Below are 23,338 nucleotides of genomic sequence, written 5' to 3'. Positions count from 1 at the left end.
TGTGGCTGAAGAAATGCCAGTGGGCCTAAATGGATCAAAATACTAAACCACTAACTACAAATCTGCTTTCTCTCACTGTGACATGTCAGCCATTGAATGCAATGTGCTAGCTAGACTCTCCAATAACCTATGTGTCTATGTTTGTCCATTGTTTATCCCGTTCCATTAACTATCTTAAATACAGGAAAATGTTCAATGGAATGGTTACATTATTAATCAGCTTTGATTATCTTTATACAGTGCCCTGCATCTCAACAAATGTGACAACACAGCTTGATCAATCAACCAATCTTGCAACAGTCACCTGGGATGCAGCCAGTGGGGCCTTGGCCCACAGTGTATCTCTTCTCGGAGCTGATGGACAGTTGTATTCGTGCAATTCCACAGACATAGGATGTAGTGTCGATAACATGCAGTGTGGTCAGCGCTACAATGTAACTGTCCAATCCATCGGTGTAACATGTAGCAGCACAGCGACTGCCGGAATGGAACTGGAGACAGGTAGGTCTCAGGTTGTTTGGTCCTTTCCTGAACCCCCTCCCCCCTCCGCTTCACAGGAGGATCTCTGTTATTTAAGAGAGCCAAGAGACGCCCAGTTGCAACACTCTCCAAACAAGATTCACGCCTGTTGTTGTGCATCAACAGATTCTGTACCAGTGTATGTTCAAGTTTAACTCTTGGCACATAAATCCTAGGGAAGATGATACATCAGATATATATTTCATCTCATAGCGAGCGAGCGGTGCTATGTAATGGCAAGAGAGTAAAACATTTACATATGACCAAGTGCAAGGGCATCAAATCCTCTCTGTACTTGCAAAATGGACGTTCATCCAAGCCTGCACACCAAGGTCCTATGGCCCTGTGCTGGTGTCATAACCGAGGATTGAGGAAACTGGGCAGTGAGCAGTTTATAGTAGAAACCAAAAGCACGAGGCCATCAACCATCAACACCCAGGGAGCCAGTTGGTTCTTCTAAGGCATTATGGATTTTTTCATGTAGTGGATGAAAAGATGGTGTACTGCCCTTACTGCTTGCTGCACTGCACAGGCATCTTTTAGGCTTCATCGAGGTCCAGCTTTGAGGGTTGTATGATAGAAGCACGAATGGTTTTACCACGCATGCCTCTACTACGCAGCTCAACCACGAATGCATCTTACACCGCATTCCTCTCCCATGCATGCCTTTACCATGACATCTTGTGGTATAAGCATGAATGGTACAGGGGTATGAGTTTAAGGCATATATGTGGTTAGAACATGCATGGTAGAGCGTTCGTAGTCGGAACACGTGTGGTTCAGACCGTGGTGTTTCGACTGTTTCCCAGTTTTGAGAGTTTCTGTGTAAACTGATCTGCTTCTACGCTGCACATACAGAAAACTATTGAAAAGATTGCAGCTTACATAAAGACTTTTATTTTGAGTTTTTTTCATGTATTTTAGGTAATCAGACATGCTCGACTCTAGTTAAAGGACATAATGTGCTATTCCCATATGTCTAACGTGTTTTTCTTGCATTCATTGCAGCTCCCTGTGCACCTACTAATCTGGTAGCTGTGGTTGACTGTGACACACAAATTACCAACATTCTGTGGGATGTGGCTGATGGAGCAGTGTATTACATTTCTACTGCAACTGGACTTTATGGAGACAAGTACACGTGCAACAGTACTACTACCAGTTGCAGCATGGGAAACCTGCCATGCGGTCAAATATACAATGTCACTGTCACAGCATTTAGTAGGAGATACAGCAGCCCACTTAGCAATGCTGTGGAACTACTGAACAGTAAGTCTCCATACCCAAAGGAGGCATCCTTTGTTAATGCGTTGTGTGCTTTACATCATACAGCCTTTATTTTTCTATCTCCCAACAACTACTCCTATACTCCTACAATCTCTTCAGAACAGTGTTTCTCACTTAGTCGGGCAAGGAGCTCATTAGTGTTGTCTAGATTGTGTTACTTTTGATCAGTAGAGTTGTGAGATTAGCAGTAAGAAGTAGGTAATGGAAGCTGATAATAGAGATATCTTTAGGATTAATGCATTATTGTTTAATCATGTCTGAAATGAGGCCTACTGAACACCATTATTACTCCCTCTGAACCTATCCCATGAGAGACCATAGACAAGGTTGTCTGGCGTGTTTTCTGTGGCACACAGTTGCAAGGGGCACCTGGCACTTTAGTGGTGAGAATGCTTGGGCTTCCTACTAACCCTAAGCATCAGGTACTAGGTATTTGCCTTATGAAGCCTCGCTGACACTCCAGGCAGATGTGGATAAGCGGCCAAGGCCTCATGAGGTGATCACTACCATGTTAGACTCAATCAATCAATCAATCAATCAAAGCATTTATAGAGCACGCTACTCACCCGCGAGGGTCTCAAGGCACTGTGAGAAGGGGGGGGGGGGGGGGGCGCTACTGCTCGAAAAGCCAGGTCTTGAGGTGCTTCCTGAAGGAGAGACTAGTTTAACATTTTAGGAAGGTTTATATGAGGCACTTATTCTGCTGATGTAATAAAAGGTCCTCATTATGACTACATCAGTACATCAGTGGCTCAGGACAGCAGAGTGGCTCTCAAAAGGATAGTCAAAATAGCTAACCATCAAGTGTGCAGCAGATGCAGTGGTACCGCGGGCCAGTGTTGCGAGAAAATCGCTACACCCCAGTTATGGGTCTATTTTAATACCCATCAGGGGAACTGGGGATGCGGTGTATCTTGCTTTAAGGCACGTGGCACCATGCAAAGGCAAGGCTTAACCTTTCTTCTTGTCTTAAAACATAACACACATCTACTGGGTATCCTCAGACATGCATATGGGCCCTTCTCTTTCCATGAAACATTTACGTATGCAGAATTATTGGATCTTTCATTTGTCTCTTAGCATGCATGTATCATGCAGTCTAGAATTCTGCAGCGTTTAGTAGAATGGAACATGCATGCTACCATGGGCATACCTGTGAGTGAAAAACTTAATTTTACCATTTCAAGAAAAAAACTGTAAGAGAACACTTCTCACAACAGAACAAACAAAATAACAAAAAGTAAGGAAGCAGAGAACAGTGTCATTTAACGTATGCACTAATGAATGTCTTTGCTGTGCAGTTCCTTGTACCCCACAGAATGTTGGAACCCTGCTGGACTGCGCTACGAATACTGTGACTATGAACTGGGCATCAGCAGTAGGAGCTGAGAGCTATGTTTCAACTTTGTTAGGACCAGCTGGAGAAGAACTCACATGCACCACAAACCTAACAACGTGTGATATCAGTGGGATGCAGTGTGGCACAAGATACACGGGGTCTGTTGCAGCTAAAAATCAACACTGCAACAGTGCCGTCAATGCTACAGTTGAGATTGACTCTGGTAGGTATGACTGCACTTGTGGTTTGTGTGAGTTGTCACTCTTTCAGCTGGGCTCAATCAGCACTTCTTGTTTATGAAATGTGGTAAAAAAACGATGAAAATGTTAGCTTGCGGCATATTGGGGAGGAGGGGTGTTGTGTGGTCAACCATTTGTTTTACTTCATTTGATTTATTTCTATATTGTAAAGGAGTCACATGTATAGCCCAGTAGATCCCTGGTTTAGTTTTTGGTTAAGGAACAATCTTGTTGAAATAATATTCTATGTCTTAATTGTCCATTGTCTTTATTAAAAGTTCAACCTTTCATTAAGATGGCACTTAAGTATTAAGTACATCATACCCTGATGTCTTTTTCTGTATTAGTGGTTTAAATATACCAATTAGATCAGACTGTTTGTAAAGGCTGGCAGAAAGAACAAGAGTGTTAGCTCTGTTGTAGAGCTACACTGTTGACATCTAAAGCAGTTCATATCAGGTTTTTCGTTGGTCCATTCCACTTGAGCTTTCTGATTGACGGGAGTGAATCATGCACAGCTGGTGCATCCACCAAGCAGAAGAAACCCTTGTTTAATGCTCTGGCCCTGTTGGGGTCAGGCACAGGGATTGACAACTATTTGGAAACCATTTTCGGTTAATCCATTTCCCAGACTGCGAAAGGGGCAGTATGTGAGACTGATTCTAAGTGCCTGATTTACAAAGGTAAATTACACTTTTAAGTAAGTTTACTATTTTTGTGGATGTCACAAAATCCGAGTGCAAATTTTCTTCAGAAGTGGAATTTACATGTCTTCGCCAAATACGTTTATTACTTTTAGCTGTTCACAAAATGTGTGGAAGTTACACTTTTGGAGTAAATTTACACTTGGATTTTGTGAATAGACAAAAAGTTATAAACTTACTCAAAAGCTTAAAGTACACCTAAATAGCCCCTTGTTCATCAATTTGGTGGAGACATTGGAGTTACACTTTTGGAGTACATTTACACTTGGATTTTGTCAGTAGTCTAAAAGTGGTAAATTTAATCAAAAGTGTAAATTACTCAAACGATTAAATTACCTTTGTGAATCAGGCCCAAAATGCTCTTAGAGGGAACCTTCCTGGCTCTGTGATTGGATTTGTCAGGTCACAGAAGCTTGAAGGATAATCAGACCGGACTGGCCAGTCTTTTGTTGTGGTTCTCCAATAGACTGCATGCTCGGGCTGCTTTCAGATCAGGATTCGCTGTCATCCGCCAACTCTGTCCCAGCAGCTCCATTCTAGTCACAGCCTACAATAATTAGGGACCGGTTAGGCCATGGTTGATTTTGGTTTTCACCCTGGCCCAGAGGGTGATGTAGATTTATGCTATCTATTATTGTCTCCCAAAGATTTTGGATACTCAGGTTGAAGCTAAAGTAGCCCAGGGCTGAAACCGACTGAATTTTGAAAAACACGCTTTTTAACACAAATTTTTTCCCGCGAATAGCTAATTTCCTCTCTTAAACTCACTCACAAGCATAATTTCAGGAGTAAGTCTACTGAGAAATAAAAGTGAAATCCCCAAAACTGCTCATTTACTGTACCTCATTTATGCAATTTACAATTTCAGACAACCTGCCATAAAGAACAGATTTTGTGCCTCGTGCAACTGAAAGTTTGAAAAGAACGGCTTTTTCACACAACTTTCTCATGCTATGAAAAGCACGTGTTTAATTAAGATTATGAAGTATTGAGGGATATGGAAATTTGGAGTCCATATCGGAATCTCTGAATTACAACCTGTGACCTTACAGGAGTGGACTAACTGGCCTGAGTCAAAGTAATGAAGATTGGTGTAAGAATATGTGCTTGTGGGTCCATTTGTGAACCTGACATTATTAAATGTGAGGCTCTTTGATCCTTGTATGTTTTTTTCCTATACCTTGTTATCATGGAAACAGGAACTTTAGGAAGGGAATGTCTCTCAACTTTTCCAGTCTGAACCGATGGGGATAATCGAAAGGCATTACAAATTACTTGGCAGAGTATGGTAATTGGAAATCCCACTGTGGAAATCTTTGAAAAGTGATGCAAGAACTTTAAATATAAGCTTGAAAGGATATCTTCTAGTAATTTGTTTTTCCACTTGACTTATTGGAAAATAGTTAGTGTTAAAGAGGGTTGGATGAATAGCATTTTTGAGAACCAATATGGCTGGTAGGGAATATTTGGACCTTTTTTTAGGGAAATAGTATAATTTAAAGCCTGACTTATAAATTATTCAATAACGGTGGATTCAGTGACAGAATATCGAAACCCAAAATATCGTGTGGACAGAATATCGTGTCAAAAGTATCGAGGACCAAGGTAAATCCAAATGCAAACTCCCCATCTATGTACCCTGAGTATGTATATACACTTCACAATATTTATGTCCCCAATATTCTTCATAAAATATTTTGTCCCACAATATTTTTGGTTTTCGATATTGCGTGTAAACACAATTACAAGTTTAAGGGTGTAAGGGAGTGGATTTTGAGGCATACCCCTCCAAATGAGTTTAGTATGAAGTATACATTAAAGCAGATTTGACAAACACAATTGATAAAACCTCTCTGAGTATCAGTATCAGTGTCATTTTTCCATATTGGAGTCCTCATCTATAAACTGAGCGTGTATCCAAAAGTACCTTGGTGTCGATTTTCTTTTGGGCCTCGCCTCTTTGAAAGCTTTAGAGCACACTATATCCCTGTTGGTATGAAAAATGTAAAAAACATTGACAAAGCCAATAGCGCTTTCATAGGCGAAACCTATTGATTTTGCCGTCACCTGTTTTAAAGTTACAACCAAGGACCTTTTAGTTTTCTCCTGACTAAAATGTTCATTCATATATCTAGATATGCGCCTACCCCCAATGAATTCTTCTATCCACCTAAGGCCACCCATTCATCCTTTCCTGAATGCTGGCATCCAAGCATCCATCCATGTACTCAGACAACTATCCCATCCACCAGTGTGCTCGTGTGGGGTTCTCTGCGCTTATACGTCTGTGTCTGTGCCACAGTATGAACAAGCTACCAAGCACGCTTTCACCAACCGCACACTATGAGATGCCCTCACTCAAGTCATCTACACACCAGGAATAGGCCTGTCGAAGTTACCTTTCCTTGTTTCATTTTATAAGATTTCTCTTTTTTTTTATGTCAGACAGATTGCATCTTTGACCGCACAAAGTAAAATACCAGTATGTTTATGCTATACACCTTCGACGTATGATATAAACTAATTAACCACCTATGTGCTGGGACAATGTCTTACCCCCTTATTTTGTCAACACACCCTGTTTTTGCATATACATAAAAAATAAATTTGTGTAAAAAAATCTGCATCTGTGTACATCTACATAGACCTATCACACAAAAATAAATTGTTAGCACAGCAGAAAAAGTATATACTTAAAACAAGCCAGACCTTTTGGCTTTCTTAGTGATTGTTCCTGATAGAAAACTGTAAAGGAACATTGTTTTGTCCAAATATCTGATGGAGGAAGCAGCACAGGTCAATTTAGAGGACATATCGTTTGCTTGTCGTGCAGTTATTGATTCTAAGAGTGTAAGTGTCAGTGATGTGTCAGGATGGCTGTTTTTTTGTTTGTAATTCTGAAATATTTTCCATGCGCAGTTCCCTGCACTCCTGATCTTGTGGAATCACTGCTGAACTGCTCAGCTGATAGCGCATTGCTAACCTGGCCACATACGCGTGGAGCTGTGAATTATTCCACCCTTGTGAATGGATCCAGTGGAGATCTGCACGCCTGCACCACATCAGATACATCCTGCGACATCCAGGGCCTCGTGTGTGGCACGGCATACACCATCAACCTCAAAGGACTGGGGCTGGAGTGCAGCAGCTCAGGCGAAGCCATTGCTGAGCTTCTGACCGGTAGGTGCAATGGATGACAATAGTAAGTGTAATGGCTGGACAAAATGGAAGAACCAATGTTTCCTCACCATGTCAGCATGAACACCATCCTATCAACATGGTCTGGTCTGGCCAGTCTCCATAAAGAGTGCATATATTATTCAAATAGTGGGGTGAAGAAGAGGCGTTTTAAGGCAAGGGTGAATTGGGCAATTGTGCAGGACTCCTAGCTTCCACAGGGCACCCTGCAAAACTCAACTTTCTCTCTATTTGGTCACAGTCTATTCTATTTCTTTATCTAAACATCCCTCCCTCTCTGCCTGCAGTTACCTCTAACTTTGTCTCTCATAACCAGTGTCTTCTTAAGGATGTTTGGGCATGAGTAGTACACGTCAAGTGTTTTTATATTACCTTGTTCAAATTAAACATTTAGGGGCATATTTACAAGAACCTCGCCCCGCCGGTTTAATAATGGGAAAAAGTGACGTGCCAGCAGTGCATGGGACTTGTAAATAAGCCCCTTAATTTTGTATTGTTTATCATCATTTGGGTTGAAATGGGTAACAAAAGTTAAATTTATTCTAAGCCAATTTATACTTCATCTGTTGCATTTGACGACTAGTGTTGAGATGTAAATAAATACTCCAAAAAAGGGTTTAGTGCAAATGCAAATCACACTTGCCAATAGATCCACCTACATTTTTTCTACTCACTAGTGAAGAGAGGGAGGTTTCCTAGTAGGGATTCTCTGAGACTTGCCTGGCTGCAACATAAACACCCTGAAGGCAATACTAAAGTGTGCTACATCATCGAAAAAATGTAACTCTCTATTGGATACTATGAAGGGAAACACATGCATGTGATATAAAATTGTAAAAAAAAAATACTAATATTGAGATTATTCTTTTGTAAAAGTATGCTGCTTAATGGTTGACTTGAACTTCTGTCCTCCAGCTCCCTGTGAACCTCAGAATTTGGAGGTGACATCGAACTGTGAAACTGGCACTGCTTTCCTGTCATGGAGTGCTGCTGTGGGAGCACTTAACTATGTCTCATATGTGACTGGGCCTGACGATGAGTATATTTCCTGCAACACCACTGGAACAAACTGTAGTATTGAGGGCCTGGCATGCGGGCAGGAATACAGTGCGACCGTGACTGCCTTCAACGACTTGTGCAGTGGGATGACCAGCGCAATCCACACCTTCCAAACTGGTAAGCATTCTACCAAGCATTGCAGTATTGGTGATCTTCCTTTGCAGCAGTATTACCTTTTTAATGTCATTATTAATATCCGCAGGCAGGTCAAGGTAAGCAAGGGAGCTATTATTGTCTCAGCAATCCAAACCCATAGAAACCACTGAAACATTCAAATATTGACCTCCACCCATGGCAATCACTAGTGCACTGCTCACAACTTCACAGGACACTGGGCTCAAACAATACCTGCATGTCTGGCACACTATTGCAGACAAGCCCACTTCAGGCTCACTAGCCCAGTATATCTCATCTCATAAACCCCCTCATCTGCATACTACTGCACCTACTTGCCATCCATGCACTGCAAGGAAATCTCTGACTTGCTTCTCCCATAAACACACAAAGTAATTCTTTCTAACAATCCCAACCACAAGGAGGGAGATATTAAACTTTCCCAAAGGAGAACATAAACACTGAAAGACACAAAATATCATAATCTCTGGTTGTGAGACCCTCCGCATCCATTGCCGCCACGTGTGCAACATCAGTCTCTTCTTCAGACGAGCCTGCAAATAACAATAGTCAGCTCCTTATTTGTAGATGAATTTGTTAACACAGTAGATAGCATTATTCTTGACCACCCACACATCACTGTCTTAGCAGGCTATAACATATGCATTGACACAACAAATAAAAACACATATCCTCACCATAGAACTGAAGAACATCTATCAGACTTTTTTTTCAAGGAATACACTGCAAGCAGGGTCAGTTTCAAAAGTGGTTTCCTGTAGTTCTTCTTCCAAGTATCCTTTCCAGGCTGCTCTCCTGGAACAGCCTTTGAATAGAGTTATGCTCTCCAGCTTGGAGAGCTACCCACAACAGAGGCATGAAGGGGTGTTCTGTTCTTTGTTGTAGTCCTCACATCACCTTTGAGTATTGACCATTTGATACTGTCTCCATATTACCTTCCAGTGTTGGCATGTGATATTGTTTTGAGTAGCAAAATGACTAAATGAATTTTGAAAGCATCCTTGTGTCCTCTCTCCCCACTTCAGTGTCTAGGTCCCTCCCTCCAGCATCAGAAATGTCACAATTATGCTTCCTCTGGGAAAATAACTCCACCTCCATCTTGTTCAAACAGATAGGCCAGGGATAATGGATCCCACAGGCCTCCTTTACTCTGGTTATATATACTCACAATGCATGTACCATACAGGCCACATATGCAAACACATACAACATACACTTCTTCCTAGCTGTGTTTGGTCTGTGTACCTCGAGTATTCAGAGGCCTCCCTCTTAGAAACCCCAAATAAAAGTAGAACAATCTGAGCATTGGACTGTGAATGCAGAGGAAAGTGACATTGATTATATAAACACAGAGAAAATGGTGCAGTAACAATTTGCTTTATTTTTGCAAAAACTTGTGAACCCTTTACATATTACTCAATTACCAAAAATGTTATAAAATGTGGTAATATGTTTTTTGTACCTGTTCAAATTCTTTAATATGGCACCTGGCGTCAGTTTTAGGAACTTTTTACAGTGTTTCTTTACAACCTGTGTAAAATGCCTTATAGGTACTATCCAGGTCATAGGCTGACATGTTTTCCATTGGTGTGAATTTCTCTGATGTATGTGAGTATGATGATAGAGGTTGGAAATACCATATTTTATTCCTGCTGAGGTCGTGTCTCTCTTTTTCAGCTCCGTGTATCCCAACTAATCTGAACCCGGTTATTGACTGCGCAACAAATATGGCGGCCTTGTCCTGGACAGCTGCTTCTGGAGCTGAGAATTATGAGGCCTCTGTGACTGCACCAGGGGAAGAGAAACACTCCTGCAACACAACAACAACCAACTGCTCCATCGGTAACCTGACGTGTGGTACGACGTATACCATGACCGTCATTGCCTCCAATGCAGTATGCACAGGTGCAGTCAGCAGGGAGGCCACTTTCGAAACCGGTAAGTGGACTCACATTTCAGGACTGGAATCTGAGAGATATATTACAGTACTGTGATAGTTCAGCATCCTGAAAGTGGGACACATAATAATGTCTCTGTTACGAATTATTTGGGATTTACCAAAAATACAGGTTTTCAGTCATTTTAGAATGAGGAATTACCACATGAATATGATACCTCAGGAATGAGGAACTACAATGTAAATTGGTGGTTCCACAAAGGTTTATGAACGTTTTCCCACAATCCAGGCCATTTACAATGCTGTTTGTACCAGGTTCCACTCAAGGAGATGTATCTGCACAAAGTCCATAAATTGTGGCACTGCCGCACATTTACGAACTTCTGCAGAAATCTGAATTTTAGAGATTATTGGAATGAGGGTCTAAGGGGGAGATGTATGAAAATATACAATAATGATTTCCAAATAGCGATTTTTACTGAATTGCTATTTTATAATCACTATTCTTAATGTACTAAACTTTAAATTAGTGATTCGTCCCGGGTCGCAAATTGACCTACTTCATGCATAAATTAATGAGTTAGGTTGCTGTTTGTGGCCCGCTCGGAATAATAGGTATTGCAGGAATGGTCTCCTGCTGGGGTCAGCAGACCATCATAACTGTGATTGCTTTTGAATAAAGCAGTGTTTTTTCTTTAAAATGCAGTCAATCTTCCTTAAAGGAAAACGGGATGTGTTTCTCCCCCAAAAAATGAAATTTTTAAACATAATTTTTTAAGAGTAGCCAGTGGTCTGGGGACAACTGCTTTCTCTTAAAAAAAATTTTTTTTAACATTCTCATAGGGACCCCTACACATTTGCAAATGGTTGCCACTACCTTTAAGACATCAGGAAATTAATTAAAGTTCTGTGACCTTAATTTGGTCACAAAACATTAACAAATACTACTTGGAATCTGCATTTGGAAAGGATGGCCAAACACACCCCTTCCAAATACCGATTTGCCAACACAAACTGTGATTCTGTAGATTTGAAGTTTGGTGTCTGTGCTTCCCAAAATGCATTTTTTCCTTCACACACGACCTGGTTCTCCAAATCGTATTGGTTGCGCTCAAAAATGCTTTGTTCATCTGACACAGTAGGCATCTTGTATGGAGGATGACTAATTATGATTGCCAGTAGATTTCTGACGATTCGGGTTAGGAAAGTACTACAGTGTTCATTGAAAGTTTACTTTTAATATTTATAAAACATATAGTTAAGTGGTGAAGCTAAATGTTGAATCCAGGGGACTTTATAAAAACCCACTCAGTCCTGCCTGGAAGCTTTTGCATTAACTAATTCAGCTGTTTGGGGCTTCCCGTCTGACAATGAAGACCCCTTTGATGTAGTGTGAAACTTGTGAAATTCATTCCTGACCAGAGACAACAGAACTTGCTCTACCAAAAGGTAATAGGAGACGTAATCATTGCCCACTTACTGGAATTTGCCAGGAATACAGATGGTATCACATAGGTCCCAAATGAGGCCTTGAAATTCTTCAGAACACGTTGACGCTAACTAGCGCCCAATGTGAGGAAAGCTGTGTAACTCGGATCTTCCTAGCCATCCGGTCTCTGTATATTGTTAGGGTGTTTGGTTTGCTGTTCCATGACCAGTCAGAAGGTTTGACAGGGGAGGATCTTCGTTTCGACAAGGCAGGCCCTAGGTTTATGTTAAGTACTGTGGATACTGGCAAATGGTATAGTAATTTTGGAAGTCCGTACAGCAGAGAATGAATTCCAGGATACTTTACAGGAAAGCAAAGAGAAACTGCTAACAAAGCAGGCAAGCTGTGTTGTCAAATTTATTTTGAGTACTTAGTTAAAGGTTGTTATCTATCATTAGCAAGGGTCATTACAAAACTGGCTTCTCAAACCCGCTTCTCTGGACACCACTGTGCAACTGGACCTTTTGAAGACACAGAAGAAGGAAGTTTTGTCTGAATCTGCCTGAATGGAGGAATGAGGTGTGACCTGCTCATTAATATTATACGGAGACTGGAAGTTATCGCCAAGGGTCAGGTGGCTGGCATCCTGTTGGCATCAGGGACAGAAACAGCTGAACAATTGATACCAGAGAGGAGAGAACAGTTGCCCTAATGGCAGTGGACCATAGTGGAGTATGCTGGTGCCCTGAAGTGACAAATGAGCCCTAGGTCCCCTCCCTGGAAGACAGAGAGAGCTGTGGTAGAGATGAGGAAAACCTTTTCAAATACCTACTGTATAGTGGGATTTAGTCATTTTTGAAGCTCCAGAGGACTGGAACTAGGTGCCAAGGCTATCCAGGGAATGGACAGATTAAGTGGGCAACATTTCCAGATGTGTCCTGCTCAGAGCGTTTTACCGGGAAGAAAAAGAATCGAACATTACAGTGAAGGTGTCTAGCCTTGTGGAGACCTACGCAGCTGTAGTGTTCAGCCTTACCCAACTGGATGTTTTTGAGGTAAACCTTGGCACTCGGACAGTGTGGCAAAGTTACACCAGCAGTGAAGCGACAACAGCATAAAATGAATCCAGCTGTGCCATGCTCAAAACTTTTGGCACCAAAACTAAAGGATTCCTTGTTGTCGGCCTGAAATCCCTCTTTGGTTCGACAAAATTGTGGCCAACGATTGTATTGGTTTTTTTGTTTGCCTAGTGCTTTTTGATTAAAAATGTTATTAATTCATAACTCTGTTTCCAGTTTTTGGTGTGATTTATGAAATATTTCTCCTTTTCACTAAATTGTATCCTTAATTTATTGTTAAGTTTTCTGACTTAATTATTATTTTAGTGCTGCTGCAATACTTACCACACATTTCTCTGTGGAAAATCCTGTTGCTTTAGGTCATAACTACCAGTGGGTAAGCTCAGGATTTCTTTGAAACTGTGTTTTAACCAAGCACTTATTGAATTACTAAATTTGAGGGTCCAAAATCTTACACAATTAATTCCAGGATTTGTGCAGGGGTACTCCTTTTCAGTGCTATCACTGAAACATCCCCAGAACTGCCTCTGGGAGAAGGCTCTGATGGATCTGGCACTATGATACCACGGTGTCCATGTGAGCATGTCTTTGAAGATGTATTTTCCTCTGGGCTGTGTCTTTGTTACCTCTTGCATTAAAAAGAGATGTTCCTGAAGGCCCAAGGAAAATGTGACATACAGGTTCTCTTCATTTTCCTGGGATTGTCATCCCACACCTTCTTCCTAGCTACATGCACTGTAGGAAGTCCAACCTCACTACTCCTCAGAATATCACTGTGCTTAAATTGACCCCCTGATAGTATCTAGGGGCTCCCAAATGCATTGAAAAGTGACTGCAGTGTCCTTCCTCTGACACACGACCAGGGCCGGATTGACTACCGGGCAGTTTGGAATGCTGCCGAGCTGCTGGCTGATTTTACTCGTTCATGGAGTGTGCTTCGAAATAATGAAAGCAAAACGAATTTCGTTTATTACACGCAGGTCCCCATCAACGAAATCAGCCCCCAGCTCAGTAGCATTCCAAACTGCCCGGTAGCTAGTCCGGCCCTGCACACGACTGCCCACCCATTCTCTACAGTGAGGTCAAGTAATGTTATATTGTGCTGCAACAGTCACAAGCTCATCACCTCTCTTTTAGTTCCCAAACAGCATGAAAAGCTGCACTGGTACACAATGAGGTGCAATTTCTCCTCCAATGTGTCACCTTCCTAGTAATTCTATCAGATTAGGTACAACAATTGCTTTGTGTCACAGGCTCCCCAGCACTCAATAAATGTCAATATATTAATTGCAATGATCAGTCATTAGTGCATGTATTTGCCTGTCACTCAGTTTATCATATAATTGCATTTATTTTGCTGCTTAGGAAAACTGTGATGTTTCCATTGATCATCAGTGCACTGCAGACCTTTGGTCAAGGGTGTAAAATTCAATAGTCTTACATTTCAAAAATATGCACAACTAAAAAGAGGAATGTATATGCACATTAAACTAGAAAGAGGACTAGACATGTGAGCCAGATTCGGAACACTCCTGTTAGAAGTGGAGAATGCAGATTAATATGGAAAAAATACTGAATTAAAATTGATTTTGTAGTAGTGAGCACTCTAAACATCTCTCAAACGTATAATTAATAAATAAATATTTTTGGCATACTCGTCCACTGGTGGAGCTAGTGTTTTTTCTAGTTGGATAATGTAATGTATTTTAATATGTTCAGAATTAAGAAGCTTGCATGTCTAACTTCTTTCAATACTGTTAATGTTTTATGCTCTGTGCAGCACCTTGTATACCTCAGGCAGTAAATTCAGTGATCGACTGCGATTTTAACACTGCCACGCTAACATGGGGCAATACACGTGGAGCTCTGAACTATATCTCCAATGTGACTGGATCTGCAGAGGATTATTACTCGTGCAACACAACAACTACAACATGTGTCATCTACGGCCTGCAGTGCGGCCAGGAGTATGCTGTAGCAATCACTGCATTTAGTGACGCGTGCAGTAGCGCACCCAGCGAAGTGGCTATGTTCCAGTCTGGTAAGCTTGGTTTTATTCTAGACTTCTGTTGCTATAATGTTGTATGTCATTGCTCTATTGCTCTTATTCCACCTAAAGTACCAACTGACCCGGTCAAGAAAAGAACAAAGCAGCCTGTGCTTAATAGGTACACCAGAGTCATAAATTAGACAGCAGTACTCTACCAAAAAATGCTACATTTGATTGGATCCTAGCTGTTCAATATCTACCAAGGAGATTCATGGCTTATTGGCTCCGATCGGGACAATATCTTCCTAGGACTAAAAATTCATAGGTAATACCTCAGGAAAGCATCAGTGCAGCAGCATCTCACCTATCACTACACTGTATTCCCTTACAGCTGCCTGGCAAGATCATAGCATTACAATAAAGAAAAAGAATATTAACTTTTCTCATAGAATCATTCACTTTCCTGCACAAAAGGGTGAAAATATACATGAAAATATTGGTATCTACTGCTACAAGCTCCTGAAAAGAACAAGTTCCTAAAAACATTCCTCACCATGCGTTAATATGATATATTTAAAGTGCGCCTGGGCAGTGGAAACTGAGTAGATTATGAGAAGTTTTCATTGTGTTTTAAAATAGTACCCTCATGTTTTGTCTGAGTTACAATGTTAATTATTTTAAAATATATTTTCATTATTGATCATTGAATGTAGCAGTTTATAAGGTGTACATCGAAACATTTTATATACTACGTACTTATTATATATATATATATATAAATATATTTGTATATATATGTGTCTACATATTTATATTTGCATATATTATATACATTTGTGTGTGTGCACTTATTTATTTACAAATTAAGCACTGGCTTTATGGCATAAAAATTATATCTACACAATAACACAGAGGAATAATACTCATTATTATTATGTTTTATCTAACACCCTTTGCATAATAGCCACCAAACACCATATGCAGGAGGCCGCGGTAGGCCTGTTATCTGCACTGGCCAAGACTTTCCTGTCTAACACCCTGCTGGGCTTTTTGTGCAGGAGACTCTGCTCAAACTACCCCATTGCAATTTGAATGTAAACACAATACTGACTACAACTTTGGAATGGGCATATACATTTAAACTACTCTTAAAAAATTGGAAATTAGAAGTAGCTGACTATATGGTTTAAGTGGTGGTGTGGCCCTCCCACATTTGCAGGCTTTTGAGTGACTGCACCCCCCCTACACAGAGCTATTTTTCAGGGTTCTACATCCTCCCTTCATTTATTATTCCATAAAAGCATTCACTAGATACCCTGCTGGTGACTGGAATCATTATATCATAAGAGACCTATGTAGAGACAAGAATACACATATGTTTACAAGTGTGATGTAGAGGTTTGCCTTTGAATTTATTTTTATATCCTTGTTTATATCACCCGTTGTCAGTAGCATGTCGTAATACTGAGCATTTCTTTTATTGATCTGCAAGCATAGAATATCGCTCACCAACATATCGTTATGGTCAGTATGTATAGGGAAGTATAGATATTCTTATCTCCCTGTCTACGTATATATTTATATATATATATATTCAAGGTAAGTAGATGTTGAGTTAAGAATATTGAATCTATACTTCCCTATAAATATTTACCTTGATGATATGTTAGTGGACAATATCCTGGACAAAATCAATGTTATTGCATGGCAATAAAAAAAAACTTGATTCACTGGTAGAACGCCCTTTCAAGGATTGCGTACTGCAACTTGAGAATGATTATCAGTGTACTAATGTAATTCCTTTTTGTAAAGTGTGAAAATATCACCCCTTGAGGTTTCAAGGACCTGGGAGTCGTCGAGGAGATAGAGTGAGCTATTGCCCAGAGTCACATGGTGCTGAGCTGAGTTGCCGGCGGCGGCGGGGTTCAAACCTGTGGGCCCCGCGCTCAGGAGTCAGCCGTTCTAGCCGCTGTGATTACTCCTGGAATATTGACAAACACTCAGGAGCATCCCAGAGTTCTAGAACATGAGAAAGTGAAGTGTGCATTCACATTTATTTATTTCTTTATAGCTCCCTGCACTCCAGTCATTGTGGCAGCCAAGGTAGTGGAGTGTGAACAAAACATTGCGAGAGTTTCCTGGGGGGATACTGCTGGAGCCCTGAGCTACACTTCAACCCTGACTGCTCCTGATGGGCAGCTGCACTGGTGCAATGTAACAGATACTTCCTGCAGCATCGGCGGCCTGCAGTGTGGCCAGGCCTACAATGTCTCCCTTGAAGCCCACAGTGAGCAATGCAGCAGCAAGACAAGTGCTTCCCCGGTAATGTACACAGGTAAGGCTATGTGTAATTGGAACAACAACTAAAGTTGACATTGTCTGCCATACCAAGTAAGAGGAGGGTTATACACTAATCCAAAAAGCTAAAGATGTCACTTCCTTAACAAACAGGTTTACCAAGGAATGAAGAATGTGTATGTCCAGGGCAGGATATTTTTAGACAAATCCAATATATTGGCTCCGAACAATTGTGAGATTCGAGGGATGGCTTGCTTCCAGACACCCTGGAAGCATTGTAAGTTTCCTCATATAAAGGCTTTGCTCTCTGAATAGAAGAAGGCTGAAACATGTGACATAGAGATACTGTAACTAAGCAGTTTACAGAGCAGCTTGACACATTACATTAAGTGCATCCATCATATGTCAGCGCAGACTTTACACTTATGCTCACAATTAATCGAATAGGTTTTTACTTTATTTTTGCATTCGTATGTGCTTTTTCCAGGTTCTTTTTTTAGGATTTCCTTCTTCTCGCTTTGGGTGTCACATACATGCACAGCTCAGATTTAAGTCACACATGTCAATGTGTGACTTATATCTGAGCTTTGACAAATTCTATGTCCCAAGCATACAAATGTGAGAAGAAAATAAAAAATAGTGTTCGGAAATAAGATATACACTGTCTTAAAAAACGTCACCAAGAAATCTTGATCAGTTCTGTGTTTAGTAATGCATGTTGTATTTCAAGTGACAGTACCTTTTATGGTTCCGCTTAAGAGCCCTGTTGGTGACTCTCATAGCAGCGCCCGGGCAACAAACATGTTTTGGGATGAAGATTCTAAAAGAACTTCTCACAGAGCCAGTGAGAGCACCTGAATGGGCTGAGAAAGAAGGAGATAGCAGTGTAAAATATCAATATCTGTCAGGCTCATGGGTTTCAGTAGAGGAGGTGATTCAATTATACTATTATCAGAAGAGTAATTGAAGTTGTACCTAATATAAGTTTTCAGTTACATAGTTTTATTAAAATCATAGTGGTAGATGGGAGGACCACCGGCCCAGTAATATTCGTTGTCATCAGTGGAAGAGACTTTGTGCAATTTTTGACCTTGCTGACAGGCCATTGTGGTGTGATTTTAAAATCTCCCTGAACACTCAAGATTGCATTCTGCCTGAATATCATATATTAAATATCGTTCGACAAACATATCGCAGCCAAAAAATCATGAGGGTACCCATGTAAAAGGAAGTATAGATTCTTAACTCCACATCTACATACCTTGACAATATTACAAGTTAAGAATAGTATAAATGTACCTTCCTTATATTGTGATAGTTGGCTATAGTCTATGCGACAATATTTGTACACTCGATATTCTGGCAGACAGCCTTGCAGGATTTTAACACACTGTGGTCGGTAACAGTGACATGGACCGTTCACTATATATAGAAATAGCTAAATAAGGGCTTAGCTTTAAAGGCCCAGTTGTGAACAGAAGGAACTCTTCTTCTAAACCCCAGATAGATCAAGTCCAGGCTAGCGTCCTGCAAATGATGCTCCTTAAGGGTTTGGCTAATCATGAACCAGTACGTCTGTTTGTCAGTTTACAGCACAGTGATGCAGCGAGATGCAAAACTTGAGAAGTTCTAAACAATTTTTTTCCAAAGTATTTGATCAGTATGTATCTACTTTTCCTACCCAGCTCCGTGTCAAACTGGAAATCTGGCGGCGGAGGTCAATTGTGACAATAGCCTTGCAACCTTGTCCTGGCATGCTACTGAGGGAGCTGTGACGTACATCACAAATGTGAGAGGCCCAGACAACGAGGAGTTCTCATGCAACACCACTTCCACGGCCTGTGACATCGAAGGGTTGGCGTGTGGCCGGACGTACAGCGCAAACGTCACTGCGTTGAATGACATGTGCAGCGGGATGACCAGCATCAACATCCTCTTCCAAACAGGTAAGCATTCATCCGCGTTTCCATTGGGACATGAGAACAGCGAATTCAGATTTTGCTTCAAAATGGTGGAGCTTTACTGATTCCTCTAATGAACAGTATCATAATCCAGGACAAAACAGATTTCTAAGGGAAAATAGTGCAAATTCAACAGATGTTCTCGGTATGACAGCTGATGTCATTCTATTCTAACTCAGCATCTACTTAACTTGATGTTATAGTGTAGGTCGATTTTGTGGAGTCGTATATGTGCAGGTCAAACTTAAAAAATTGATATTTTTGAACCACACGTATATATCTGCCTCCTAAGGTCCCTGGAACATTTCAGCTCCATTGCATATCTTATATACTGGGTTTGTTGCAAGAATAAAAGGCACACAAAGCACATTTTTGAGACCTTCCTTTCAAAACGCACCCTTTACACTTGAAACTTTTTACATCACATATATTTATTGAGAATCTGTGAAAAAAACTACCTAATATTAGTATTTAGCAATTTCTTTACAAAGAAAATGCAACCAAACCCATCTACAACATTTTAGCCTGATGCCAATAATTTTACATGTTCAACAATAATTTTTAGAGCATATTGTTGTTTAGTTTTCAGTGGCTTGACTCCACAAAAGGGGTAGCATAAAGTGGTTGAAGACCTCTCTTGTATGTAGACACCCAGTTAACAGTTAGATACACCATGTTTATTTTTGTTTGTACAAAGAGAGGAATTGACAATGTTCCAGACTACAGTAGATCAAGGTAAAATTAGGCATACTAGATTGATTTACTTACGGATAGTACCAATGTGTATTGGCACTGACAACTCAAAAAATGATGGAATGGAATTGCCCCTGAAATTTTACCAGTCATCGAGGTTAATTCAATAATTTCCATTGATTGTTTTGTTTAGGATTTATTAAACAGTTGTGCTTTGCTTAGAGTGAAACAGGAGAAGAAGGTTCTACAAATTGCTATTTCAGTGGAACAAATCAGAATTTTTACTAGTAGTGAACAAAGTGCCAATGGAGCAATAACTAGTTACAAATATCTGGTGACACTTTGCAACCAGTAGTTTTGCAATTAGTAAAGAAGTGAATGAATTAACATATGTACTAATAGGTTGGTTTGCTAAATTCCGATATTTATTTTTTTATTGAGTTTTTCAAGAACAACATACAACCAAACTGTGGTTAAGGAAAATAGCAGTTGTTGTCTCATACACAGATGGGGATCTCAGATTGTCATGTAGTGCATCACAGGGATGGTGGCCTGCTAGGGTCAGCAAACTACCATATCTCTGATCAAATTTCAGTAGAGTAAACTGTTTTTTTAAATTGAGACAATGTCCTTAAAGAAAAGTGTTTAAAAACGTTTTCTGCTATTTAAGAAGTTTGTGTGAGAGCTGGAGTTCGTTCCCTGGACCATTATCTACTCCACAGCAAACTTTTGTTTACATTCTGAAAGAGGAAGTAGTCCAAACAGGACTCCTCTCCTGCTGCAAATGCATTACCACCTCAACTTAGAAGTCCGAAAATGTTCTTTGTTTTGCAACCGGATTTCGGTTGCAAAACATTAACACATTGCATACCGAGTCAGTATTTGGAAGGGATGCCAACAAATGGCCCTTCTATACACTTAGGGGCATATTATCAAAAACCTGGGCTATAAAATTATTGCCGTTTTATCGGCAGAAAACTGCAGATAAAGCGGAGATAATGGGCTTGATAATATGCTCTATCGAATTCAAATCGAAGCCCATGTTAGATGTGAAGACATCTAACATGGGCTTCGATTGGAATTCCATAGAACATATTATCAAGCCCATTATCTCCAATCGAAGCCCATGTTAGATGTGAAGACATCTAACATGGGCTTCGATTGGAATTCCATAGAACATATTATCAAGCCCATTATCGCCGCTTTATCGGCAGTTTTCTGCTGATAAAGCAGCGATAATTTTATCGCCCAAGCTTGATAATATGCCCCCAAATCTGTACAAGGAAGTAATCCCTTTTTAGAAGCAGGTAAAAGTTTGCAGAATCATAATTAAAATATTTAGAAAAGCATTTTTGCTGGGTGTCTGCGACTGTAAAATTGCTTCGAATATCTGGCCCAAACTTCTTTATAGTACTATTGCTTTATCTATAGCAGAAAATAAAAATCTATACAAGTACATTAAATCACTAAATCAGTTGCATATTCCTCTTTGTTCTCCTGCAAAGGAAACGATCAGTCTTTTGTGTCAAGTCGGTGTCCGTCTGTCAGTAGTGCTTTACATTTGTTATTTCCTTGTGAAGGGACGTAATTGTTGAACAGCATCATAGGCACTGGGTGATGGGCCAAACCAGACAGGATAGAAGTAGGGAACTGTCTGGCGTCACGATATTCAAATAATGCGTATGAATGTAATTTGGACGGTACGCACCTATACAAAAGTTACTGGAGAACTGTACAATGTTGAAGGCAAGAACTAGAATCAGAGGTGGGTGATGCTGTCTTCTCGGAGGGCGATGGACTATTTACTGCATCACATAAAGAGGTGGATCTTCCTCACTTCCCTAGCTTGAAGAAGGATAGTGGCAATAAAGAGACCACAATTACACAGGAATTATGACATTGAGTTGCTTTTATCACATATTCAGCCACTATTGTGAAATCTGCACCTGCAAATTCTGTGTGCAGGTTTGCATTTAATTGGTAGATGGGCCTTTCTGGTTTGTTTACCGGATATTTTAAGGAGTTTGCACACTTAGACCAGAATTAACTCCGTTAAAGTGTATTTTGGCCTTCTGACAGGGAAAGTTTAAATTAGTGGAGGCTTTTTAGCTAGGAGTTGAGACTTTTGAGCTGGCAGCCTTCCAGTGCTGAAGGGGGTATCTTGACAATAAACCTATAATGGATTTTCATATACATAGTGAATTTGTTAGTGACACTTCTAAGAAGCACTGACAAATTAGCCACACAATTGTTATTTCTATTAAATTTAAAAAGTAGTTGTATTTTATATTTGAAAAAAATCATTGGGGCAATTCATGGAATAAGATCGTCCATGCGCAGTGGCCTTAGAAACAAGGGGTAGTTTGTTGATTGTTTTTAAAAACTAGATTCCACCACTGGAAATTGTAACACAGCAGGGGATACGACCAAGGCTGCTGGTCACCCCTCCCGAGGCTGTCCTGCTACCCGAGTCCCATGATTCACACTCAAACAACAACTTCACATGAGTGTTCAAGAAGAGGATACAGAGCATAATATGTGTTCTAACATTGGCTGCAACCAATGTTATAGTTTCCTACATGCACATTGGTGATTGATTTCTAATAGGAATAGACCCTGTTCTTGTCACCTGATTGCACATTGCCAAGGTGACGATGACGTCAGGGTACACAGGGACCCACCACTTCACTACAACATATTGTTGGTACTATATTCCAGAGGCGAGCCACAATAATGACCCGCAAGACTATATGAGCTTCCACCATTTCCAAAGGGTTACATGTGGCCCATAGGACATCTCCTGTCAAGAAGCCTTTACTTAGGCCCTGCAAAGTTGATTACATTGATGCTGCTGAAAGGTGCTTCAGTGATAAGTTACTGCTTGCCCTTCTTTTGGTTGCAACACTGTTTTCTGCTGTTGCCAAAAACTCAAAGTATCTCACTGTTCTATGTTCTGAAAACATTGAGCCATGAGTGTGGCTCACTTTATGCAGGAGCCCCGGTATAGTATATCAGCACAGTAATCCGTAGTGTTGTCTCACTGATGCATGATGTTAGCAAGAGTGAGCAACCTTCTGCAGTAGTCCAGCTCCACACTGCACAACTCCTCCTTCTCTGACTAGATACCCAAACCCATGACATCACTTTCAACCAGATACTGTTGTGTCTATTTTCCTGTATGCCAGAGTGTGACTACGATTGTGATTTAACAACATGGCTCTCAGCTCAAACCCACAACCAAAATAAGGAGCGAAGATAATTTTCCAGTATGTGGACACACGTACACTACCTGGAGGGTGTTTAAATTGCTCATTGATTCAGCTTCAGGGACAGACTATTCCTATATAACATTAGCTGCAAAACCATTCTAGCTTGTATTTTATTCTTTTTGGGCACCTGCTGAGGAGAACATGATGACTTGTAAGGAGGAAAGTGTGTTTATTGTGATAGGAACAACCCCACATCCTCTGCACATAGTCACTCACTCTACAGCAAACTTGTCTCATCAGAT

General features: G+C 40.5%; 1 protein-coding gene across 1 annotated transcript in view; it reads left to right on the top strand.

Annotated features, from left to right (window-relative positions):
- LOC147747432 (uncharacterized) overlaps nt 1-23,338 on the top strand; it is a 342,871-nt gene that overhangs the window by 114,304 nt on the left and 205,229 nt on the right. Inside the window, exons 17-25 of the mRNA XM_086953898.1 lie at nt 241-501; nt 1,528-1,788; nt 3,108-3,368; nt 7,008-7,268; nt 8,202-8,462; nt 10,158-10,418; nt 14,666-14,926; nt 16,947-17,210; nt 18,859-19,119. Coding sequence (XP_086810024.1) covers nt 241-501; nt 1,528-1,788; nt 3,108-3,368; nt 7,008-7,268; nt 8,202-8,462; nt 10,158-10,418; nt 14,666-14,926; nt 16,947-17,210; nt 18,859-19,119 — 2,352 coding nt within the window. The remainder of the gene's footprint in view (nt 1-240; nt 502-1,527; nt 1,789-3,107; nt 3,369-7,007; nt 7,269-8,201; nt 8,463-10,157; nt 10,419-14,665; nt 14,927-16,946; nt 17,211-18,858; nt 19,120-23,338) is intronic.

The sequence above is a fragment of the Lissotriton vulgaris genome, chromosome 1_1 (assembly GCF_964263255.1).
Source record: "Lissotriton vulgaris chromosome 1_1, aLisVul1.2, whole genome shotgun sequence".
Lineage (NCBI taxonomy): Eukaryota > Metazoa > Chordata > Amphibia > Caudata > Salamandridae > Lissotriton > Lissotriton vulgaris.
This window is presented reverse-complemented; position numbering and strand designations above follow the sequence as displayed.